The sequence below is a fragment of the Sminthopsis crassicaudata genome, chromosome 3 (assembly GCF_048593235.1).
Source record: "Sminthopsis crassicaudata isolate SCR6 chromosome 3, ASM4859323v1, whole genome shotgun sequence".
Taxonomy (NCBI): Eukaryota; Metazoa; Chordata; class Mammalia; order Dasyuromorphia; family Dasyuridae; genus Sminthopsis; species Sminthopsis crassicaudata.
Window position 1 is genome coordinate 211,541,592 of NC_133619.1, and position 20,086 is coordinate 211,561,677.

Consider the following 20,086-nt stretch of genomic DNA (forward strand, 5'->3'; position numbering starts at 1 on the left):
TCCCATCATTCAATTCATTCCCCCTTCTTATGGCAGCCTGTTGCCCCAATCCTGTTACATATCATGTCATTCTCACAAGGCCTTACTCTATCTGTAATCTGTCATGGCTGGAAACTATATTAGCTGATAAGACTTCATCTGTTACCCTTTCAAGGATATTCACATTTTCATACAAGACTCACAGACCTAAAAGAATGTGCTGCCCACTCTAGGATTTCAAACTCACAGACCTAAAAGAATGTGCTGCCCACTCTTGGATTTCAAACACAGCCTGATTCTATCTAATAGGCTACATGAGGTCCTATTTTGCCAGTCACTGCACATAAGCATTCACCTATTTTAAGTGATATAAGGCCAATCTTGCTTTCCACTGTCTTAGAAAGAAATAATTACCTATTAGATAATGTGTTGCTTTCAACATGGTATGGTTTTCTCTTTGCTGATCGTGAAGGTGAAGTTCCACAACGATCCAAGAGTCTCTGGGTTTGAAATGAAGGATGGTTCAAACACTGTTCTGTCAAGTATCTGTCTGCTGGGTCCAACTTCAATAAATTCTTAACGGAAAAAAAAATCCAGGATTTGAAAAAATAATATAAATTTAAGTAGACAAAAATTAATAAACTTAAAAATTTTCTATCAAGTCAACTTTAAGATCTTCCCCCCCAATTATTAGGAAACATTTCAACTTTAAAACATTAATAAATTCAATCAATCTTTATTTTTTAAATTAAATTTAAATAAAACTACCAGCAGACCAGGAAAACAACATGCATAAATCTAGAGCAATGTCAATGGAAAGAAGAAAGTAAGAAAAAGAAAGTTTTTAAATTAGTAATAACAAATCTTGACCCTCCCCAAGAAGCTGAGTAAATTCTATTTCCATTGTTCTTTGCAGAGATAAGTTAATTTCATATATTGAATATTGTCAGAGCTGACTGATGAATTAGTTGGTTTTGCTGAACTTTTTTCCCCCTCTTTCATTTTTAATATTTATTATTAAAAACTGCTTGTGGAATAGGGGGATAAAAGTATGTTAAGAAATAAAAAAGTGAAGTAAAAACAAAAGGAGATTTTTTTCCCCCTGAGGCAAGTGGGGTTAAATGACTTGCCCAGGGTCACACAGCTAGGAAGTGTTAAGTGTCTGAGGCCACATTTGAACTCAGGTTCTCCTGACTTCAGGGCTGGTATTCTATCTACTGCATCAACTAGTTGTCCCAAAACAAAAGGATAGTAACAGAGAGCATTTCAAATAAAGAAATAAAGTGAATTAAAATAAATAAAAGCATTAGATTGGGAGCTATCACAACTAGATTCTAATAGATGCTGTTTCTAGAGGCTGTGAAAATGTGGGCACTCTGAACTTCAGTTTCACTTGTAAAATAAATAGAGGACAGTGAACTGTGTTGACATGTAAAACACCTTCCAGCCCTATGAATCTATGCCATTTTTGGAAAAAATAATGCTAAATGAATAGGGTTTAAATTGGATCATTTTATAAACATATTCAGTAGCTAAAATCTTCTTGTGTGTTGTTAGCTACAAAGAAAAAAGAGAAGTATTTTACTAGACCTCTGGTTTCTTTGCTACTCAGTCTAATGATCCTTTAGAACCATGCCCAAGAGCCAAACTAAGATTTGGAGTCCCAGTTTAAATGGAAATGAAAATATTCACTTCTGGTCAAAGGGCTTTTATTCAGAAACTTAAGCCACTGGTTCGAAGCAAGTGATGTTGCATTAATACTGAATCAGACAATGCTCTAAATGTTACACGACTCTTTTTCCTAACTGGAGAACAAAAATTACTTGTGTGGGTGGGTGCAGAATAATTCTGATTTCATTGGTATTAGCATTACAACGATTGCATTTTTAAAAGACATAAGCTAAAAATAAGTATGAATGTATATGAATTTGGAGAACCCAGATTTCTGGTTCTTATTTTACATTGAAATATGGTATTAAATGTTATCAGTAAAAACTACTGTGCATACTACTTATAATTCCTTCATGAGATCAGGACAATGCTATGAAAATACTAAGAAGTCTGTAAATAACATTAATTGTTTCAAACTTCATCACCAATAAGAAACACAACACAACTGTTTTATCTTATCTTCATACTGGCTACCAATTATTTTAAGGTCACTATGGTGATCAATGACATAGTAAGTTCAAATTATCATTATCATAGCCAATTGGAGTTAAGTGACTTGCCCAGGGTCACACAGCTAGGAAGTGTTAAGTGTCTGAGGCCACATTTGAATTCAGGTCCTCCTGACTTCAGGGCTGGTGATCTATCCACTGTGCCACCTTGCTGCCCCACCAGCTACTTTTTAATATAGTCAATTTGAACATGTAGACATAGCCAACATCAGCACAAGGGCCTATTCATAATGAGTTTCTCAAAGCAGAAATATTCTTATTATTTTTTAATTCTGGGTTTAAAAGTAAAGTAAATGACAAAGATAGAAAAAATAGAAAATTCTATTTATTCTAGTTTTTCCACTTTATTTTATTGATTTTTTTAAAAAAGTTAATCAAATAAGTTGGATAGGAACTATAGTAAAATAACTAACAAATAAAACATCAATTATGAAGTGATGATGATTTTCAGATTACAAGCTCCTTGTATTTTTCTAAAATACTTATTAACTGGGCTTCAAATACATAGTATGATCAATTAATATTTTTGGCTGGTCAATTAGCCCTATGATAAAAATTAAATATATATATTTATTAAAGACCATAAATATATATTTATGCCAATATTCTGTAATGTATTGTAAAATGTCAAAACATAAGACCATTGCAACTTAATAGATTATCCATGTTATTTATAATTCACTTTCCACAATTCACTTTGGTAAACCTCTTACCTAATATAGGGGCCAATGCACATAATGCTTTACAATATATTCCTAGGGAGAGACAAGTAAAATATAAATTGAAGAATACTGTGTATGAAGAAATAGGATTACAAAGTCCTACCTTCATTAAGTCAAGCAAAACGCCACTTAAAATTCCTAAATATCTTCTCTCCAAAGACTGGGGATGATTAACAGCTGGGAACTGCAAACACAACATAAGAATAATATTAGTATATAGGAAATGAAATTGGAGATGTATTGTGAAAAGGAGATAACACAGTATCACAAACCATATTACTAAAATTATTCTATATATGTATTATTTTTAAGATTAATAAAAATGATAGGAATTGGTTAGCAGGAACAACTTTTCCAAGTAAGAATTGTGTTTATTCCAGAATAAAGATGACAAAATGTGAAAGAAGTATTGTAAATGAAATAAGTACATAAAATAAGTAGAAAGTATTGGTACAAAACACAATAACCTGAAATCATTTCCTGAGGAATTCGTACTAACTGAAATTATAATTAAAATATAGAAATTCAGTCTAACCCAATGGAAATAAGCATCTGAATGATACCATTTAATGAGATCTATCATTTATACTTATCAGTACTTATCTGTACATTATCAACTCTGTAATACTGATACTAATGATGAGAATTAGCATGGGTAATTCAAGTGCAATGACTTCAGTTGGCTAGAGGAGGACTCTGATATAAAACTGATAGAGGGTGACAATGTCAAATCTGTGCTTTTAGAAAATTGCTTTTATATTTCTGTGAAATGTGTATTAAAATGGGGAGAGCTCTGAGACAGGGAGAACAACAGTCTGAGTAAAAAGTGAAAGTCCTGAGTTAAGAACAGTAGTGGCTATGTGAGTAGAGACAAAGGGACAGAGTAGAAAAGATATAAACCTTGCTGACCAGAAATATAACACATAATTTGTCAGCAATACCTAAAGGTCTTTCAAACTCGATGTCCTGTAGTTATCTCAAATTCAACATGTTTATAACACATTACCTTCCCCAGAACTCCACCCTACAGCACACCCTCAACTTTTCTTCCAAATTCCCCCTTTATGCCATGTGCAATGCCAGTCATTCAGGACCATGACTTTGGTGTCATTCTGAATTCTTTACTCTCACTCACCCCACAATCATTTTCCAATCATTAGCCACAAGTATTTTTTACTTAACAAATATATTTTACTTAGGTGATTACTAACTGCATAATCCAGAAGCCTTTATGCCAGAAGTGACTCTATTTTTTCAGAGGTAAGTAAATGTTAAGCAAGGAATTCTAACATTCTTATAATGTACTGGTTTTTTACTCAGATGTTGAGACAAAGTGGAAAGAGAATTGTCCTGGATGTTAGGAAGACAAAGAATCAAAATCCTGTTTCTGACATAGACTATGTGATGCTAGCCAAGTCACTGAGCCACTCTGTGGTTCAAGCCACTTTCCAAGATTAAGTTGCAGAGTAGGTGCTGGTATCCATCGGTGAAGAATTTCCTCACCACAAATTTCCAAATAAATAAAATCATAGATCCCATAACAACAACAAAAATCAGTTCTTAAAATTATCATTTTCTTGAAGATGCTCAACTTAAAAAATTCCTTAAATGGAACTGAATGTAAGATTAAATTCCATGGCAACAGACTGAGCATTACAGTTCCACTAAAAAGCCAAGATTCTGGAAACAAAACAGAGTGAGAATGAAACAAATCAAATTCATTGTGCTAAAGGAATGGACTAAAATTGCTTCAAAATGAAAGCCATGAGCTTAGTATAAAGAGAGAGAGAAGACAGGCTCTCTTCAATTACCTGTGTGATTTGAGAGCTAATTTCCTTATCTTTACAATGAGGGAATTGGGCTAACTGGCCTCCAAGATTCCTCCTAACTTACAATAGTATGACATATTAACATCCAGGGTTTTAAGCCACTGACTTTTCTACAGACACTTTTTTTGTTGTTGGCGTGTTTTAATGTTTTAAATAGAACTAATCTTTTTAGATAAGTTTTGCTATCACTGACTATCTTATTTATCTAGGGGCTCCTCTAAGAGAAGGGTTTCTTAAATTTCTTCTACTTGTGACCCCTTTTTGCCTGAGAAAATTTTACATGACCCCAAGTATATAGATATATAAAACAGGTATAAAAACCAAATATTTCCATAATCCTAATTTTGCACTCCCCCACATTTTTTATGAGACCCCATATAGGATCAGGACTCATAGTTTAAGAAATTAGGACTCTAAAATACCTAAAAGTAATTGAGGCATAGGCTCTGCAAGAAAAAGAGAGAAAGATACTCACTTTTGTGAGACAGTAGGAGATAAGAAGAGAGAGATGAATTGTGGAAAGAGAAAGGAGGAGGAGAGAGAGTAAAAATAAATGAACATGAAGAAAGGCAGACAGCCTGTCTCAGAAGAATAAGGACAGTCCTAAGGATGTGGTCTTAGCACCTTAGTTACTGAGAAATAGTACTTTAATGACAGGCTATAGACCAAGAGGCACTGCAGGGCTTCCTTTCTATCCATTAGAGAAAGTAACCAGTAGTTCTGCAGGATCCCGAAGTTCACTTCTTGGAAGAAAGGGTTTTGAGGCAGAAGACAAACTATTGTGCCTATGAGGGAGTTTAAGTGCTCTCTTTCTCTAAACTCTCAGTTTCCTCATTTGTAAAATGAAGGCCTAAAAGATCTCAGAGATTCCTTTCTGCTCCAATGGGAGGCAATGTGGGCTCATGTATGGAATTTCTGGAGCCACAAAGTTGGGTTCGGATCTTGCCTTGACCACTCACTGGCAAATCATTTACCTTTTTTTAGATTCAGTATTTCCATCAACCAATGGTCCCTACCTCCCAAAATGTTTGTGAGAATTAAATGCAATAATGCAAAGAGCTTTGTAAACCTTAAAATGTCAGATAAATCAGTTTCAGTTATTACAATTTTTACTTATGGCATCAAACAATATGGGGAAAAGGAGGCAGACTGGATCAAATATGTTTAGAGAAAATCTGTGCTGGAAAGAAGAGAATTATGAGAGCACTAAGGGACTGATAAATGAATTATCTGAAGAAAGGAAAAATAACAAAGGTGTGAAAGAAATCTTGAAACTTATTAAAACCAGAAATAAGTGATGGAGAAAACATTAATAACTACTTAATTATGTATCTACCCTCCTATCTAAAGAAAATGTTTATGTGAGTCAGCTACACATGTATCAAGAACATCCTTAATGAAAATTCTTAAGGAACAAAAAGGCATTCCTAATATTCAATATTCAACAATGGACTACATCTTTTACCATGTCACAACTGACTAAAAGTTGTAGAAAAGAAGACATCAGATTTACTGTTTGTTGATTACAAGAACAAAACTTCACTTACAAGATCTTTTATAACGTCATTGCCTCTGTGGCATAAAAATAAACTTCACATAGAAGACAATGAAAAGATGACTGTTGGTAATGGAGTAGGCTGGAATATATAACCAACATCCTCCACCATGCTCCTCTGGAAAACCTCACCTTCTAAAGAACTGAATTTGAATCTAGCCTCAGATACTAAGTATTAGCATGGGGCCCCAGGCAAATCTGTCTCACTTTCCTCAACTGCAAAATGAGAATAACAACCTCAACTTCTCAGTATTGTAGGAAGGATCAAATGAAGCAATATTTGTACAAAGTGTTTAGCACAGTGGCCAGCACACAGCAGGTGCTACATAAATGCTTATTCCCTTTCCTTTCTAATATAAGAGTAGGAGTTGGGGAGGAGAGAAAGACAATAAACTCAAGGACTGAACTCGTTAAGAAAGGGGTGAAATTCAAAGGAGAGACTACTGAGTGATATCAGGCAAAAGGCAGAGAACAAAGACTATGACGATCTTCATCCTGGCACAGACAAGACTTACATGAGCCAATTAGGAAAAAGAATAAGAATTGTGTTATCATAAAGCAATAAACTAAATATGTAAATATTTATAAGTAGCTAGAAAGTAGTAACATTGGATGGCACGTCTTAGAGAAGGCTTCATAAGGAAACAGATTTCAAGATGTGTTCAAGAACAGGCAGGCTTTAAACAGATAAAATTGGGAAGGGTTTCCTCTTCTATAATTTTAAGGTGTTTACAGTGAGTGTCTTTTTGTATGAAGATCACAAAGAATGACTTAACAGGTTCCCAGAATTCAGTCTGGTTTTCTCTATCAGATAATATTAATTCCAAAGTATATATAGAATGGGTAAAATCTTCCAGTTATACAAAAAAGTTCACGACAACCTGCAACATGGCAACCTGCCTGATATTTTTATTTCTGCAACTGATACATTTTTGTAATTTTGCTTTGTTCACTTTACCAAGTTATTTGTTGTATGTATTGAGTAACTTGAAAATTAAGCCTTGGGTCTTAGCTAAAATACTGTGGTATGCTCTCTTGCAACAATTAAAATAACTTTCCTGGGACACTAGATAATAAAAAGATGGAAACCTTTTTTATGGGGGGGGGGGGGGGGACACACATTTCATGAAAGACCAAATTTCAGAGACTGTAAAAGAGCGGAGAGTAGAGAAAGTATAGGTAACAAGTATAGATAGCTTTTTCAAGGACTTTGGCTAAGTAATGGAACAGAGATAAAAGGGATTATTTAATTTAGCGTGTGTTTTAGAACTCAAAGTTTTTTATAAAAGCACTAGAAGGGAAAGAAGGAGGGAGAACGGGAGGAAGAGAAGAAAGAAAGAAGGAAGGGAAAAGGGAAGAAGGGAGGGAGGGAGAAAGGAAAGAAGAAAGGGAGAAAAGGAGGAAGGGAAGGAGGAAAGGAGGAAAGTAGGAAAATTTAAGCACTCTTGGAGTTATGTTCTTTCAATTTATATGACAGAAGTAAGGTTATCCAATTATGTATCTTCTCTTCCTCCCACCCCCAACCCCACTTCCTTTACCTGGGAGCTAGAGATAACTGAGAGGATGTTTGTGTGACAAGGATTATATAAAGTCGAAAGAATTAAGGTGTGAAGGATATGGTGAAAGAATAAATAGAGAATAAATAGAGAAATAAATAAAATATTCAAAATAAATAAAAAAAAAAAGAATAAATAGAGAAAAAGAATAAATAGAGAAGTGAAAGTGGGTCTATGGGGAAGGAAAATCAGATTATTTTCCATGCCTGCTACCAAGTGGCATGTTATATTAGAAGAGCTTAGTTATTGTCCAAACTAGTCTTGAAAGTACTGAGGGAAAGGCAACTGGCTAACTGTCCATCTGTCACAAAAATTTAATATATATAATGTCAAGAGTGACTCAACTTCCTAACAATCTCCTTCTAGTGCTTTTATTAAAAGATTTATGAGTACTAAAAATAGGACAGCTTGAGTCAATATACTGTTTTTAAAAATATCCTTTTCTTCTCATTGTGATAAGACAAAAAGGCACCCTTTAATAAGTATAATATGAATTATAAAGTGATTAATATAAGGCATCTTTTCAAAATTACTATTACCTTATATGTCTACTATGTAAAAAGATAAGTGATAGACATACAAAAATAAAACTCTCACTGTTTTCAAAGGGCTTACATTATATTAACTAAGCTAGGGACAGCTAAGGTAGCACAGTAGATAGAGTACCAGCCCTGAAGTTAGGAGGACATGAGTTCAAATCTGGCCTCAGACACTTAACACTTCCTAGCTATGTGACACTGGGCAATCACTTAACCCCAATTGCCTCAGGAAAAAAAAATTAAATTAAAATATTAACTAAGCTAAAAAATTTGTGTATATTATATGCATATGTTCTATTTATATAGCTATAGGTTAGTAGTGGGCATATGATTTCATTGATACAGGAAATTCACAAGTAAGGAAACAGTCTATTGATGCATCTTCTCTGTAATTTAGAATCTTAGAAAGCTGCTGAAATCTCCTGATAGGTGAAGTGATCTGTCCCAGCTCATACACAAACTTTCAGAGATAAGAAATTAACTCATGCCAGCCCTTCTCCTATCTAACTTAAACATATAACATTTATCCTTATTCCTAAATAGGATAGTAGGGCAGATAGAAGGTAGGCCTCAGAGTCAGGAATGTCTGAGCTCAAGGCCTCTGACACTTGTGGGATATCGGATCCTGGCTAAGTCCTGAAATCTCAGAAGCCCTGACATAATTCTCTTTAAGCTGTGGAGAAGATGATGATCTGTACTAGTGATGTAGTTCTCCACTTACCAAAGACTATTCACATATTTATTTCCCCTTAAAATATGCTATTTAAATAATATGACAGCTTTTGCAAAGATTTAGAAAAATGAATAAATTTTGAAGTTGCCAAAAAAAGATTTAGAAATCTTAAATTTCTAGTTATGAATGTATTTAAACTTGAAAAACTGTCCATGATAATTTATTCTAACTATTTTCTCTCCAGTTATTAAGGAACACTTTAATTATGAAGAATTATAAATATTTTAGTGGGAAAAGAAATGATATTCAATAAGTAGATTAACTTGTAAAGCTAATAAACAATAAGTAAAATTCTAGAGTATGGGTTCCCTACCCCCACAACCCCTCAAAGGAATGCCTTACCCGAAGCCCATGGAAACGAGGATTGCTGTAGAAGAGCTTCATCTGCTCAGATGGAAGTGGTCCTAGCACCTTCTGAATAGTAAAAAGTTGGTCAATTTCACTTTCTCCAGGAAATAAAGGTTGCCCATCACTAAGCTCCCCAAGAATACAGCCCACAGACCACATATCTACAGATTTTCCATAGGGAGCTCTGAAAAGCAAAAGGAATAATTATCACACCAATTAAAGAAATAAAACATTTCCAAATTGTTTTGTGTAAAAAAAATGAAAGATTAATGTTTTGGAGCATCTTTAAGCATTCTAGGTAACAGAAAAGTGTCAAGTAGAGTGAGAATGTTTATATGGTAAAATGAAAAATTACAGAAATTATTTTTTTGCCAAACATTATATAAGAATTCCAAGGCATATGGTCACTTAAAATACAGACATTCTGTGATCTACTTATTCAGTTAGTAAGTACTCAGCTATTCAATTCAATTAATAAAAACATTTATTGAATGGTTATCATGTACAAGGCAATTGTGCTGAATGCTAGTATTTAAAAGCAAAAAAAAAAAAAAAAAAAAAAAAAAAAAAAATCACCCCAACCTCCAATGACCTTCCTTTGTACCATCTAAAAAACTGTTCATACTCATACTTTAAAATCTTAAAGACTTACTATAGTCTGATCTGTGTTAAAGACAGATACAACTGATTCACCTTATCTGTGTTAAAGACAGGTATATTTTCCTTTGGGTAAGATCTTATTCATCTTACATTGCTGGGAAATTAGCTGTTCTATTTATTTCCAGATAAAAGAAGTTTATCCCATGCAAGCACTAGACATGTTTTCATTTTCAACATTCTTGTGGGGAAATATTTACATTTTTTTGGCTTAAAATGAAATGTGATTTAAATGACATTCAAGATTAGGTAAGAATATCACTAGGGGCAGCGAAGCTTACAATGTGCTTTATTAAATTATTTTTATTAATATCCATTCAATTTAATATTCAATATTCAATTAATGAAATTATTTTCCTTGGGATTACTGAGAAATTTGGGTTATGTGTCCTTATGTAAAGTGATCCCAGACTACAGTCTTGCTCTGAGTCTACTGTCCTGCCAACATTCAGTTGTAAGTTACCATTTCAATTCTTAACACTCTCCCCAAACTCTATCATTTTGACTCAGCTAGAGATTAGCTTTAAGTCCCCTCCTTCAGGTAAAGAATCCGTGGATTCTGTGATAGACATTTTTTCTATTTATAAGTATACAAATAACTCAATCAAAATCTATATTACTAATCAATTCAGGCCATGCTTACTTTCCTTACTGATTCATAGTATGTGATAAAGAAAGATTTAGACTTTATTTTTTTGTACTTTGGGAAATTATTGCTTACCCAAGTAAGAGTTCAGGGGAACGGTACCACCTGGTGGCCACATACTCTGTATAATTAGCATTGTTGCCTTCTGATAGATTCCGAGCAAAACCTAAAAGCAAAAAAAATTATTGAGAAAGTATAGTTTTTAATTTTAGTATAAAACTAAAATGATTCTGGGATTTTCATATTAATACCTATGCTCATATTTATTAGTATAAGAAGCATTATGCAGGGTGCTGAAAATGAAACTGAGATTGGTTAAAATTCTGCCTCAGTGATTTCTAGTATATATACGAAACCAGAGAAGGTACCTGAATCCTCAAAACCTTAAATTTTTCATCCACAAAATTAGGATACCTCAACTACCTACCTCACAGGATTGTTATGACAAATGTTTTGCATACTTTAAACTGATATGTAAATGTGAATTTATTACCCAATGTGCTTTGCTTGAATATTCTATCTCTGAAGACCAATCTTAAAATAGATTAGATAGGGAGAAACAAAAGCAATTGAAAGCAGTGTCTGCCAAACCCAAGTACATAAATTACTAAATGGAAGATTCTTTTTTTAAAAACAAAAACTGCAGGGAAAACTAAAAAGCAGATGGAAAGAAATTAAGTTTAAACCAAAATCTTTTAACATATAATAAATATTAAACTCAAAATGGATATATACCATAAAAATTAGAAAAGGATAAAATCAAATACTTTTTACAACCATGTTTAGGGAAGAATCCATTTTTAAAATATATAAAATTTCATTTAAAAAAAAATTAATAGCTCTTGTTTTAATTCACCTTCATTTTCAAATATAGCTCTTTCTTTCCCTGGCCCACAGCATGTTATAAACAAAATGTTAAAAGGAAAAAAAAAAAAAGCAATTCAGCAAAACCATCAAGATATTAACTAAAAAGAGTATATTCAATATTCCACAGTTATAAGACCCTATTTCTGCAAAGAAGGGGAGGAAATTCATTTTTGCAATGATTCTCTAGGCACAAGCTTATTGATCATCATAATTGTACAGTGTTCCAGTTTCACTTGTTTTATTGTTGTCCTTGTTCTTCCCATATATGATAGTGTAATCCTTTTATTTCTTAATACAGTTTATTTCATTTTGTATGAGTTATGTGTCTTCCCATGTTTCTCTAAATTTTTCATATTCAGTATTTCTTTCAAGAATAATACTCCATTATATTTATGTTACCAGTTTAGTCATTCCCCAAATGATGGACATATACTTTATCCCTAATTCCTATTATTTCACTATATTTTGGGATTCATGGGTGTTTCTAATGGGATTTTTAGGCAAAGAATTATGGTCATTTTAGTCACTACTTCTTGAATAATTCCAAAGTGTTTTCCAGAATAGAAACACAAAGCATATAAATGGGACTATATGACCCTCCAAACACTGTAATGTTCTTTTTCTCTAAATTATAATCGTTCTCTTGGGAGCAGGTTTCTTGGGAAGCTTCTGGAGGCAGCCTTATTTTCAGTTCAGTTCCAATTATCCCAAAATGCAGCCAGGAGTTAAAATCTGGATCCTTTATTGTGTCCTTCAAAATTCTGAATCTTTTTCTGTGCCTGGTTAGCTTTCTTAGGAGCCTATCTCTCTCCCTGATTCCCGAGAGCTCTTGTCCGAATGTCTCCAGTCTTCCCAATGTCTCCAGCCAGCACAAAAGTCAAAGTAGGAATGAATCTGACTCTACCTCCAAGAGTGTGGGATTGTGAGTTTCTGCATTGTGAATCTCCAGGAAGTCAATCCTAGTTGTGAATCTTCTGGAAGTCCATGAATAGACTTGTGAATCTCTTGGACTTGCCAATCTCCCCACTGAATCCTGGCTCTCTATCTTCTCTCAGAGAGTGGGCTTGTCCTTTTATATACTCTCTAATGGTATGAAGTCTAATATGTGAACCAATGAGCGAACTCCTTTAAAAGTATGAACTAAGTACATAAGTATCTTGTAAGAATCCTAAAAAAACACTATTTCCATTTTTTGATAATCTTTTGTGCACCTGTTGGATTTGCTTTTCTCTTAAGTAGCAGAGCAATCTTTCATATGATGGTTGTAGTAGATCAGACCTCAAACTAATCCAATAGTCTGGTTTCAAGAATAGAACAAAATGATGGACTCCCATCCATTTAACAATTATCAAAAGCTTTGTAGAGCAAGTACACAGCATTCTTTCAATAAGGCTTACTTCCCTGCCTATAATTGTCAAGGAAGTATTCAATACCATTAAAAAAAAAAAAAAAAAAAAAAAAAAAAAAAGCTTAGCCTAGCTTGTGGGGAAATGGAGCTTGGGATACTGCTTGTACTTGTTAGCAGCTTGCAATTATTCCTTGAGAATTCTTAGATTACTTAACACTGTTAGTATTTTATGTTTGTTAATTACCTATGTTTATCATAGATATCAGACTTCTAGAAGTATGTGATACAAAGATTTTCCTCAATCAATAGCTTCCTTTTCCAGTTATTATACTGATGAAAAATTCACAAAACCTTATTTTCACATAACTGAAATAATTTATTATTTTTTTTGTGAATGATTCAATTATAGAAGAAATTCTTAAACAAAAAAGGTGTAAAGATCATAACAGACAAAATGGGAAATGTTTGGCATTGAAAGTCTTTCACAATGACTCAAACATAGCTTTTTAACTTTTATCACTTACTTAGTGATAATCAAAAACTGACTCTCTATCTGTACCACAAGCTGTACTCCATTTCCAGAAAGGATTAATTTCTCACCTGTGCCTTTTAGATTCTCTCACTTCAGTACAATCTAATACACAGAGCCTTTCTTGATTTCTTTCAATTGCTATGTTCTCCCTGTGAACATTTAGTTATATTGAACTACATTATATTTAGTTATATAATAAATATGCACATATTTTATATTGATTATGCTCACAGATTGGATTAGGATACTTAATACACTGGAATGGGGCTATGAGAATCATCCCATGGAGTCTCCAGTTTCTCTAATAAAAGTCTTATTTACCAAGCATATAAGGAACTGAGCCAAATTTATGAGAATAAATAACTACCATAATCTAAACTGATAAATGGTCAAGGGATATGAAATAGCAGTTTTCAGAGGGAAAAAAAAAAAATCAAAGGTATCAAGTCATATAAAAATTCTCTAAAAATCACTAAAATTAGAGAAATGCAAATTACAACATTTTTGAGGAATCACTTTATAACATTCATTTCCAATAAATAAACAGAACAGCTAAGATAAAAAAAAAAAAAAGGAAAATAAATACTAGAAAGTTCATAAGAAAATAGGCATATTAATGCACTACTGGTGGAGTCATGAACTGGTCCAAATACATTTATAGTAGCTCTTTTTGTGAAAGAAAATTGGAAACTGAGGGGGATGTCCATAAATTGAGAAAAAGCTTAACAAGTTGTAAAGTCTGAGCTAGCTCCCTGAAGGGCTCAGAATCATCCAGAGTCAGGGTAAGCAAAAGTCCTTGCCCCAAGTTGAGCACCAAATTGCAATGATCTGTATCTCTAAATCATGATCGTTCTCTTGGGGCAGATTTTCTTGGGGAGCTTCTGGAAGAAGCCTTCTTTTCTGTTCAGTTCAACAATCCCAAAATGCAGCCAGGAGTTAAAGTCCTTTATTTTCTCTTTCCAAATCTTCTCTCCAGCTCCCTCTGAATCCAAAGCCTCCAGCCAGCATGAAGGTAGACATGGAATGAAATCTTGAATCTGAATCTCCTAGAGTGTGGGATTGTGGGTTTCCCAGAATTCAATCCTAGGTGTGAATCTCCTGGAAGTTCCTTTAGACTTGTGAATCTGCTGGACTTGCCAATCCACTGAATCCTGTCTCTGAATCTCCTTGAGCTTCCCTGAAGTTCTCCCCTTGATTCACATCAGATTGACTCCCCCAGTCAATGTTGGCTCCTTATATCCTCCCAGAGAATGGGCTTGTGGGAACTCCTTACAGAACCAATGATCAAGCTCCTTTAAAGGTGTTAACTTCTTTAAAGATGTAAACTCCTTTTAAAGGTGTGAACTAAGCACATTACCTTGTCTCAAGTTCTGGCCGATAACATCTGTAAGAATCCTAACAAGAAGTTGTGAAGGAATATTATCTTGCTGTAAGAAATGAAGGCTATCATTTCAGGGAAAACCTGGAGAGATTTTTATGAACTGATGGAAAGAAAAGTGACCAAAACCAGAACAATTTATTCAGCAACACTAACAAAGATAATTGAATGTGAAAAATTTAGGTACTCTGATCATTATAATGAACTGCCACAATTCCAAAAGACAATGAAACATGCTATCCACCTTCATAAAAAAGGACTGATGGACTTATTGTCCAAAAGCATATTTCTCTCTCTCATTTTTTTCCAAAAAATGGCTAACATGGAAATATTTTTAACGCTGCTTCTTATGTATAGTGACTAGGTGTATTTCTTGCTTTCTCAATGAGTGGGGAAGGAAGAGAGTTTGAAATTGAAAACAAAATTTAAATTTTTCTTAAAATACTCAGGAAAAAAATAAGATCTGGGTTCAAATTCAGCACTTGAGAACCTTTAGCAAGTTAGTTAACTTTTTTAAGCCTCAGTTTCAACATCTATAAAGTGGTGATATAAATTCAATAATTTCCTGATTTTTGTGAGAGTAAAATTAGACAATCTTTATAAAACAACTTGTAAATCTTAAAAGTGCTATCTATATATAAGTATTAGTTATTATTGTTACTTTAAAAACCCTTTTTTTTTAAAGTATGAGAATCAGGGGGAAAATGTAAAGATGAATAAGAGGAAGTCAATCTCTGAATAAATGTCTGATGTTCCTCAAAAACAGATAATGAAATATGCCAAGTTCTTTGAAGAAGAAAGTGTTCTTCTAGGGTTGAATGTAATCACTTTCGCTTTGCTTGTTTTTATTTGTTACAAGAAAATATGCAACGGGAGATAGTATCTTTTCAACATGTGCTTATGATATCAAGACTAAAGGAAAACCAAATTATATTTTTAAAAAACCATCAAAAAAATATAAACCAAAAAAAGATATTCTTCAAAAATGTGTGTCATGGTTTGGGTCTTGATTGATCCAGAGTGAATGTAAATAACAATCATTTCTGTTTTGGCAAGTAACCCTTCATCTCCCAGATTTATGTGTTTTATGTATGTGTGTGTGCGCCTGTGTGTATTTAGTTTTTTAAGGGGAGAAGTAGGTAAAAGAGGCCATTCTTTGCATCAATTGCTACCTAGCCTTAATCACTGAATAGATATGACCTTAGTCAAATCAAGACCTGTTAAAGACCTTACCTTAAAAAAGACCAAGGTCTTCCACTTGCGTCCAGGGCCATCTTCAATCATCCTGAACTATATCTGGCCACTGGACCCAGATAGCTCTAGAAGGGAAAGTGAGTCAGATGACCTTCCACAGACTTCCCTCACTTAAATCCAAATCACTTTCATGTCATGACATTGCCTTTTTGATGTTATGGTCCTCTTTGAGAACAGAGGACAAATAATGATACAAACTCTATGACACATTTGTAAAAGGCCTTTATAAAACTGCAAGGTTTAAAAAAGCTCATTATCTACTGGCTAATCTTCTGGTGGTGATCCTTCTTCCAAATCTAGATAGGTCCTTTGACAACAGACTTGCAAGTCTATCATACGTCACGCCCTCTAAGCCTTTCTAGTTTGCTAGAACCTGCCAGAGGTTGTACGCAGGGAGTAGAGCTCTGGGTCTTTTTTGGAGGGGTTTATTTTTGTTGTTTTCATAATATTTTATCTTTCTGAATTACACGTCCAGACAATTTTTACCCTTCATTTTCATAAAAGTAAGATTTCCACATTTTTATCCTCTTCCCTCCCCTTTCCCTAAAATGATAAGCAATTTGTAGAGGTTAAACATGTGCTATCATGTAGAACATATTTCAGATTGGTCACAGTTCTGAAAGAAACATCAAAAGGAGAAAAAATACATGAAAAAGAATAAAATAAAGTTTTTTTCCAAAAACTTATCCATCAGTTTTTTTTATCTGGATGTGGACAACATTTTCCTTTGTGAATCCTTTGTACTTGTCTTGTATTATTCTGTTGCTGAGAAAAGCTTATTCATTCATAGTTGATCATCACACAGTGACCATATTCAAAGTTTTTCTGGTTCTGCTCATAACTCTTTCCATAAGGCCATACTACTCTTTTCAGAATTTTCTGAATCTGCCTGCTCATCATTTCTTATTGCACAATAATGGAATATTTTCCATTACATTCATATATCACAGCTTATTTAGCCATTTCCCAATTTATAAGCATTCCCTCAATTTCCAATATTTTGCCACCACAAAAAAGGCTGCTATAAATATTTTTACATGCAAAAAGAATGTTTTAGTTTATTATTTTTAAAAAAAATTTTTATTTTCAAAACATACAAAAATAATTTTCAACATTCACCTTTGTAAAACCTTATATTCCATTTCTTCCCCTCTCTCTTCTCTCCACCCCTTCCCATAGATGGCAAGTAATCCAATATATATTAAACATGTGCAATTTTTCTATACACATTTCCACAATTACCATTCTGCACAAGAAAAATCAGATCAAAAAGAAAAAAAAAATGAGAAAGAAAACAAAATGCAAGCAAACAACAACAAAATAGTGAAAATACTGTGTTGTGATCCACATCCAGTCTCCATAGTTCTCTCTCTGGGTGCAGATGGCTCTCTCCATCACAAGATGATTGGAACTGGCCTGAATCATCTCGTTGTTGAAAAGAGCCACATCCATCAGAATTGATCATTGCATAATCTTGCTGTTGGCATGTACAATGATCTCCTGGTTGTACTCATTTGACTTAGCATCAGTTTTATGTAAGTCTCTCCAGGCTTCTCTGAAATCATCCTGTTATAGAACAATAATATTCTCTAACATCCATATACCATAATTTATTCAGCCATTCTCCAATTGATGGGCATCTGCTTCAAGTTTAAAGCTCTTTGTCACTATAAAAAGGACTGCTATAAACATTTTTTGCACATGTGGGTTCTTTTCCTTTTTTTATGATCTCTTTGGGACACAAGTCTAGTAGAGACACTGCTGGATTAAAAAGTAGGCACAGTTTTATAGCCCTTTGGGCACAGTTCCATATTGCTCCCCAGAATGGTTTAATCATTTCACAACTCTGCCAATAATGTATTAATAAGTATCCCAGTTTTCCCACATCCCCTCCAACATTCATCATTAAATTTTCCTGTCATCTTAGCCAATCTAAGAGGTGTATAATGGTACCTCAGAGCTGTCTTAAGCAAAAAGAGCATTTTACATATATTCTTTTCCTTCTTTTATGATTTTTAAATAAATGGACAGATCTAGTAGTGGCATTGTTGTATCAAGGAATATTCAGAGTTTGGTTGTCTTTTTGGTATAGTTCCAAGTTGCTCTCCAAAATGGTTAGACAAATTTACAACTTAATCAACAGTACAGTAGTGCCCCAGTTTTCCACACATACTCTCCAACATTTATTATTTTCCTTTTTTTATTATATTTGTTAATCTGATAGGAGATAGCACTTCAGAGTTGTTTTTATTTGCATTTCTCAAAAGTGATTTTGAGCACTTTTTTGTATTCCCACAGCTCTAATTTCTTTATCTGGGGGAAAAAAAAAACCATCTGTACAAATTAATTTATCAATGAGGGAATGGCTTATAGTCTTCGAAATTCAGTTCTCCATATATTTGAGAATTCTGACTTATCAGAAACATTATAAAGATTGTGTCCAGTTTTTTGCTTCCCTTGTAATCTTGATTGAACTGATTTTGTTTTAGGCAAAAACTCTTTAATTTAATATAATCAAAATTATATATTTTATGTATTTTGTAAGCTATCTATTTTTTGTTTGGTCATGAAATTGTAATTCATTTAACTTCTTAAAAGTAAATGAATGCTATAAAAAAAAGGAAAAGGACTCACAGGCAAAAATGTTTCTAGTATCCCTTTTTATAGTGTCAAGGAACTAGAAACTGAGTGTATGCTGAATAAGTTATGTTATATGAATGTAATGGAATGTTATTGTTCTAGAAGAAATGATCAGCAGGCTGATTTCAGAAAGACCTGGAGAGACTTATAGGAAGTAATGCTAAGTGAAATGAGTAGAACCAAGAGAATATTGTATACAGCAACAATCAATTGTAATAGACTTGATTCCTTTCAACAAAGAGGTGATTTGGGTCAATTCCAATAAACTTGTGATGGAGAAAGCCATTTGCATCCAGAGAGAGGACTATGGGGATTAATTGTGGATAGGACATAGCATTTTCACTTTTTTTGCTGTTGTTTGCTTGCATTTTGTTTTCTCATTTTTTTTCCTTTTTGTCTTGTGTAGCATGATAAATATGGAAAGATATATAGACAAACTGCACATATTTAACATATATTGGATTACTTGCTGCCTGGGGAAGGGAAAAGTGGGAAAGGAGGGGAAAATTTGGAACAAAGTTTTTGCAAGGGTTAATGTTGAAAATTATCTTTGCATGTATTTTGAAAAAAAGTTGTTATTTTTTTAAAAAAAGAATTTGGATGCTATATCATTTGCTGCATATGTTTTGTATTGATATTACTTTGTTGTCTATGGTACCTTTTAGCAAAATGTAGTTTCATTCCATATTTCTTTTAATTAAGTCTATTTTTGCTTTTTCTTTGTCTGAGATCAGGATTGCTACCCCTGCCTTTTAAAAAATTATTTTTAAATTATTATTAATTCCACAGGTCAGTTTCTCACAAGAGAATATTTATAGATACTTAATGCCTTATAAAACATTATTAAATTAAAAGGACACTTTATGTTGCCTTCTAGTTATGGGATCAAATGAAAGCAAGGATCCTACAAACAATTCTTTTAATACTCTCACTTCAAAGTACTAGATGTATTGTTTATATACTTTTCTATTCAAATTTCATTTATTTTAAGGATGTTATGCATTTATTCAGGCAATGGAAAACAAACTTAATTTGTGATAACCATTATATAAATGAAAATATCATGAAGTTTTAAACTAACAGGTATGTTCAGTACATGGGCTTGTCAAATTTTCTACCTTATAAAAGTTTTTCCCTTCAGTGCTCCATTTTATACCTTTGGATATCCTTCACAAAATAATCTGAATTTGAATTTTTAAAGTACCTGCTATCATGTTCTATTCAGCAGGATCATCTAATAAATACTACTCAACAGTATTATTCTCTTTTATGCTTGTATAATTTAAACATAAAATCCTATTAGGGATGGCACTATCCAATCAC

General features: G+C 33.3%; 1 protein-coding gene across 9 annotated transcripts in view; it reads right to left on the reverse strand.

Moving 5' to 3' along the window:
• Positions 1-20,086, reverse strand: part of CDKL5 (cyclin dependent kinase like 5) — a 251,901-nt gene that overhangs the window by 50,381 nt on the left and 181,434 nt on the right. For all 9 annotated transcript variants that reach the window (XM_074299887.1, XM_074299881.1, XM_074299886.1 and 6 more), the window contains 4 exons: positions 10,820-10,910; positions 9,436-9,625; positions 2,985-3,065; positions 394-554 (listed from right to left, as the gene is read on the reverse strand). In XM_074299887.1, coding sequence (XP_074155988.1) covers positions 394-554; positions 2,985-3,065; positions 9,436-9,625; positions 10,820-10,910 — 523 coding nt within the window. The remainder of the gene's footprint in view (positions 1-393; positions 555-2,984; positions 3,066-9,435; positions 9,626-10,819; positions 10,911-20,086) is intronic.